This window comes from Merops nubicus, unplaced genomic scaffold, assembly GCF_000691845.1.
Source record: "Merops nubicus isolate BGI_N331 unplaced genomic scaffold, ASM69184v1 scaffold1063, whole genome shotgun sequence".
In the NCBI taxonomy this organism is placed as follows: Eukaryota; Metazoa; Chordata; class Aves; order Coraciiformes; family Meropidae; genus Merops; species Merops nubicus.
In genome coordinates this window covers 3,562-10,341 of record NW_008600726.1, presented here as the reverse complement: position 1 = coordinate 10,341, position 6,780 = coordinate 3,562, and the positions used below count along the sequence as shown (strand labels likewise).

Here is a 6,780-nt window from a genome sequence, read left to right as displayed (position 1 = left end):
CTTTCCCTTCTGTGTTCCTTTGCCAGCATGGCTATATCCACACAGCATACCTGTTTATTTGTTAAGCCTGCTTGCTACACTAATCAATTATTCTTCAGATAACCACCTTATTTAAATCCTTGCACCATGCATGACTCGCAGACGATGAAAACTGTGGATGAAGATCACACAAATCTAGCTGCAGATCACTCTCCTCTGTGTTAGTACTAAGATTGAAAAAGCTCCATTCATCTCACCACCCAAACCTGAGCTGTTTTGTTTAGCACACTCTTTTCAGCAAACACAGGCAATATTTTAAGGGTTATTCACAAAACAAAAGCAAATTGAAAATCCTCAGCTGGTGCAAGGTGATGTTGCACTACTGACATTAGTTAAAGCTCCTCATGTCGTCTGATGACCTCACTCCAAGTCTTTATTAAACATTCACAAATTGAGCAAAAGTCGGTATGAGCAAAAGCTGCAGTAGTTTAACTACCAGAATGATTTGTGCATGGACTCTCTCAAATCAATTTAAATCTGGTTTATGGAGGTTTAGCTTCTACGGACGGATTTACAAGTTTAAGCACAATCCCTTTAACGTATTCTAAACTGACATAAGAATGTTCACTCATGACTTTGCATCAGTTTAACTAAATTGAATTCAAGGTAGTTTGGATGGAGTTTTGATCAACCTGATCCAGTGTAAGGCATCCCTGCCCATGGCAGGACAGTTGGAACTAGGTGATCTTTAAGGTCTTTTCCAACACAAACCAGTCTAGGTTTCTATGATTCAAACCTGAAAAGTAGTGGGGAGAATAGCCCAAAGCATCAGAAAAGTAAGACTGAAATAGGAAAGAAATAACATGAAAAAGTTTGCATTTCTGAGAATAGCAAGAGATTGGCTTGGTGGAGATCATACATATCATAGACACTTGCAATAGGCCACCAAGCTTCTTTCCTAGCGTGCTCATACTTGTAGGTCTTCCTTGTCCCTGACTCAACCTCCCTTTTCTTCCCTGCATCATTGCTGCAGCTGAAATACATTCAGTCATCCTGAGCCATTGGAGGGAGTGAATTAGCTTGTAAAGCATGATAAAGTGTAATTGAGAATACGTGCTATTGGAAAATGAAATCATTTTATTTTTAGTTTGTCTAACCACACTTAACATGACTAGGGACAGTTAGACCTTTCATTATTGGGAGTTCATATGCTCCAAAATGCTCAGGAAAATTGCCAGCCCAGTGATAGATTAAATAATGATAATGTTGAGAAGCAAACACTGACAGTAAGGAAATAATAATAGTTTGCTCTATTATAGTGTCTTTTTCTTCAATAACTGAAAGATCTCTGTATGGCTAGAACAGGAGCAAGAAAGTTCTCATTTATACTGCAGTAAGAGACTTATTTCATTGACACTGTACCTAAATTTTGGAAACAACTGGTCCTGAGGCAAAGGCACAGAGTAGCACTTGGGTGACCAAGAGGTCACGTTACCATCAAACTTCAGTCCTTTCCCTGTCAAACAGGCTGGCACCTGTCTGTTTGATACAAGCCCCAGCAGCTCCCATCCCATGAAAGGTCTGTGAAATAAGACTGAACTGTTGCCATCCTGTCCCTCTGTCCCAAAATAAGAGTCCAGTAAGACCAATATCCCACCTGACTGGTACTTTAGACCCTGGGGGTTTCCATGCACATGCCACCCCACCACCTTGCCCACTGCTTTCCAGGCCATAATAAATTAAGTTAGGTCTGCCTGTCCTGAGTCATGAGTCTCCCATGCATCCTCATTGCTGCCCATCAGGGAATTATTTTGAGGTGCCACTTCCCTACAAGTCCCTTTCCAGTAAGGGAAGTTATTGCAGTATTTGAAAAAGATAAGTGGAATGACAATAAACTATTTAATGTGAAGATGATACCAGGGAAAGTTATGGTGAGACTGCTACAAGATACATGCAGGTAAGAAATAGTATAATTAGTGCTAGTTAGCATGATTTCATGGGAGTAGTTCTTGTAAAGCCAATATGGTCCTTTGATTTGATTACAAATTATGCTGATGATGGTAACTGTGCTGATATAATATCCTTAGATTTCAGAGAAGAATCTGATACCATGGGACACTGTGATGAGAACATGAGCTCTGTACCAAGCCAAGTAAAGATATTTTAAATTAATTTAAAATGGGTGATGGATCTCAAAATTTTTAAACAGTGATGACACTGTAAATTCAGTGATGAGTGTTTCAGGGTGATGGATCCTTTAAAGTAAGAGCTGTCCTTAATCTGGACTTTAGCAGCATCTGGAAGAAAATATAAAATCTTTGCTGAGAATACACAAAGTGAGTGGAGTAGTAAGTGATATTACGGATAAAGGAATTATACTGACTGAGCTGGATCACAGTGGAGAACAGATCAGTTGTACAACATGCATTTTAATAAAACCACACACATTGTACACCTCGGGAGGAGGAAAGTAGGTCACTCTGGGGGACGTTTCTTGGAAAACAGCAGCTGAGAAGGACTTAGGGATAGGGATGACTATTCAACAGGACACAAGCTTTTGGGCAGCTCCAATAAATGAGGTGATTTACAATCTGCCAATATGCAGGGAAATAATCCAGCAAGCAGAGGGAGAGGGTAATGCTTCAACACTAGAATTCCACCAAGCTGCTGGAAATGGGGTGTTAAAAATGAGAAAGTCTCTACAGGGAGCTACGAGTGTGGTTAGAAATCTGAAGGAACCATGACAGTTAGGAAGAAGCTCTGTTTTATTAATCACCCAAAGCAATGCTGAGTGGCAATTCATCCATAGTGAAGACAGGAATGATAGAAGATGTCTAACAGCAGATGACTAGTTCCTCGAGTTCAACAAACCCAACCTAAAAATACAGCACCTGCTTCTAACAGTGAGGACAAAGGACAACAGGAATACATTATAATAAAATCCAATCAGAACATTTTTGTCCATTATTTGACACCATGACAGTACAAATTAGACGTCTTTGAAAAAACTGCACCCAGGCTTGCCTAGGAATTACAGCCTGGGCTTGGATTTATTGCAGGGTGTCTGGTGGGCTCTGTTGTAACAAAGGGAGGATTAAAACTTTGCCTAAAGAAGTCACCAGGAAGGTGATTTCACCTATAAAGGTGCTGATGGAAATGAAGGAGTATGTAATCTTTTCTTATACATGGCTATATATATTGCTGTTCCTAGATGCAGCAGAAATTCAACCCTTTCCATGGCAAGGCTTGCAGCTGAACTTTTAACATTAATTTATAATAATAACTTGCCTTTATGTATCCAGGTCTTTAAGCCCTCTCCCTTGTCTCAGTGCAAATCGGGAATACTTCCAGCAGACCAAATGGCATCATGCTGGTGTAAGAGCAGAAGCAGTGAGAGAAGAATGAAACCCCCTGTTAATATTTCATTTGGAGAGGTGTTGCAGCAATTGCTCCAGCCTCATGTCGTGTTTTGTTATCTACAAGCCATTGAACATAACTCAGCAGAAGGGAAAAAAGCAAGCTGCAGGCACGGCCATCGCCTGCACTGCTGAAGCCTGGATGTCTGGGTCCTGTCACAGGGCTGGTGGGTGGGAGCTCGATTCAGCAGCATATGCAGCATAAGTGCTGCGGCTTTGTGCTGGCATGGATTAAAATTGAACAAAAGTATTGTCCCACCTAGCAGCAAATGTAAGCTACTTTGACAAGGGTTGAGGCTATAGCCCAATAAGCCCGTGATTTGGAAATCATTTGACATTTTGGTTGACACAGTACATTTGATCTTAAAACAATTAAGTTAGAAAATGATTAACATTCGCAACTGAAAGATAAAATTAGCAAAAAAAGAAAACAAGGAAGAAAGAAATTGAAAAGTCATCAGGAATGGGCCTGCACATGAAAAAAAAATATAATAAAAAATTGGTCAAGCAGCTTTTCCTGTGTGAAAATTAGCTTCATTCATAAATGCACAAAATATAAATCTGGGTTTTGAAAGATTTACATAATTTTGTATTGTATCTTGTAGATGGAGCTGCTGCTATAGATGCATGAAACTCATTTTAGTCTTCCGGGTATTTTTCTTCCTCAGCAATGCAAAAACTGATGGGGAAACGAATGTGACATTATTAGCTTGTCAGAAAATTGGGCACTAATACAAGAGAAAACAAGAGCTGATGTTTTCCATAATCAGATTCACAACTGAATAAAATTTAATTTTTATGGATCAATATCACCTTGTCTCAGTTTCAGAACCATAGATGGAGAAGAGGAAGAGCTTTGATGTCTGACTACAAGGGTTTAATCTCGAAGCATGAGACAGAGACAGATTCATTGCCAGTGCCATCATTCCCACATCATAAACTCCTTTTGCTTTTCATTTTTATATATGATTTTACATAGGCATTTACAGCCCTGCCTGGGTTGGTGTGTAGGAATTTTATGACACACCACAGGAACTTTTTTGGTTTTGTTAAATTAGAATGGTTCCACTGTTTTAATCATGCATACTGATCAGATAGGGGAAGCTGGCTTAGTACAGTTTGTCTCAGTTATTCTTTAAATAAGCAAAATTTATCACAGCTAGAGTTCACATTCTAAGGACTATGGAGACCTGAGTTTGGTAAAAGATTTTTTTTTGTCTGTTTTGAGACACTGTGGCATACCCCCACCTTTTCCAATGAACTGCATGTTTATGAGAGAGAGTTTGAGTGAAGTGTATTATTCGGCAGGATCTGAGAGGTCAAGATGACTTCACAGATTGCTCCTGAATTAAAAGTTTCCTCTTGAGGAAACATCATCCCTTGGATGGGATGCCAGCAGATTAGTTCTTCAATTACAAAAGAAAAAAAAAATAATCTTATGTGAACATTCTGTGATTCTGTGTGAAGCCTTTGACAGTGGTCTGGCTCCTTAGGTAGTGTGAGTAGTTCTCCACCTGTCATCATGTGAAGGTTCAGCCTAGTTAATCAGGGGTGCACAACAGCTCGTTAGCGAAGTGTCTGTGTAAGTGCTGACATTAATTCTGGTTCTCCTCTCCTGTTTCCCCCAAGGTGGTTGTCAATGCCCTCGTGGGAGCCATCCCTTCCATCATGAATGTTCTGCTCGTCTGCCTCATCTTCTGGCTTATCTTCAGCATCATGGGAGTGAACCTGTTTGCTGGGAAGTTTGGGAAGTGCATTAATAAGACAGAAGGAGATATGCCTTTAGACTCTAAAATTATTAACAACATGAGTGACTGTATACTCTATAACGTGTCAGGCACATTTTACTGGACAAAAGTTAAAGTTAACTTCGATAATGTTGGTGCTGGGTACCTGGCTCTGCTACAAGTGGTAAGTGTGACCACCAGGGACTAATGGGCCAATATTGCTTGTTTCCATTGATATCGTCACTTCAAAGGCTCAGGTTGACTTCTATGTCTTTCTGGGGTTTCCAGCTTCATCCCTCAGGGGAATGCCTTTCCTCAAGGATAAATGAGTCATTTTTTGGCATATTCATTTGACCTAGAGGGATTTGTGTCCCCTTCTGGTTTTAATTCAATTTTCTGATGTGTTACTAATATAGTCTTCTGGTAGGTGATTGGAATATTGAGGTGAGTTAAAGACCATTTTTTCAATATAGTAATCCAGAGCAAAGTTCAGTTCCAGAAACAAAAATCATGGTCTGGAAAGAACTGTTAATGCAGACAGAGTGCACTGGCCTTCCTGAGCAGCCTGGGACTTCACTAGCCTCTGTTGAGAAAAAATGAAGTTGCAGTGCCTTTGGATACTCAGATGAAGTTATCACATAAAGCTGTAGTCATAGAGGAATCTTGATTTACAGTCCTCTGCTCATCTTCAATGGTGAAGTTTGAGGAGGACACTGGTGCCTCTCATTCTGGTTCCTCAACTCATTTCCAACTGCTAAACATGATGAGAGAGATTAAACCTAGCTCAGAAACACGGTGATGATTAGATTGTTAGAGCCAGCAGTGTGCCCCAGTAGCCAAGAAGGCCACCAGCATCCTGGCTTGGATCAGAAAGGAGTGTAGCCAGCAGGACTAGGTCAGGGATCATCTGCCTGCACTCAGCACTGGTGAGGCCACATCTTGTATACTGGGTTCAGTTTTGGTTCAGTTTTCTGGTTCAGTTTTTTGGGTTCAGTTTTCACAACAAGAAAGACACTGACGTTCTGGAGCATGTCCAAAGAAGGGCCATGAAGCTGGGGAAGGGCCTAGAGAGAGCAAGTCTTCTGAGGAGCAGCTGAGGGACCTGGGGTTGTTTAGTGTGAAGCACAGGAGGCTGAGGGAGACCTTATCACCCTCTACAACCACCTGAATGGAGGCTGTAGCAAGGTGGGTGTCAGTCTCTTCTCCAAAGTCACAAGTGTTAGGACAAAAGGAAATGGCAAAAAAGTGCTAGAGTCACCATCCCTGGAGGTATTTAAAAGATGTGTAGATGAGGTGCTTGCTTAGGGGCATGGTTTAGTGGTGGCCTTGGCAGTGTTAGGTTAATGGTTGGACTCAATGTTCTTAGAGGTCTTTTCCAGATGAAATGATTCTATGATTCTGTGACTGCGTAATGGATATCTTGTTTGTTTGGTGAGAACTCCATCAGAATAGTAGTTATTCCTTCACCATTTCTTTTATAAGACTCCAGCTTTCTGAAAATCTGCATGTTTTCATAAATTGACATTGCCTTAGGAGTCTCCTGAAGCAATCTCTTCTAGTGTTCTGCAGTATCAGTTCCTGGGCACTTGGCCCTGGTGATACTGGTTGTGTTCAACAGGTGGGACTGCCTTCTGTGGAGATCAGTGGTGGCAGGAGCC

At 40.9% G+C, this 6,780-nt stretch overlaps 1 protein-coding gene across 1 annotated transcript in view; it reads left to right on the top strand.

Moving 5' to 3' along the window:
- LOC103770491 (sodium channel protein type 5 subunit alpha-like) overlaps positions 1-5,306 on the top strand; it is a gene marked incomplete at its 3' end in the record, with an annotated part of 160,185 nt that extends 154,879 nt beyond the window's left edge. The window contains exon 22 of the mRNA XM_008937751.1: positions 5,025-5,306. Coding sequence (XP_008935999.1) covers positions 5,025-5,306 — 282 coding nt within the window. The remainder of the gene's footprint in view (positions 1-5,024) is intronic.
- Positions 5,307-6,780: the final 1,474 nt, after the last annotated feature.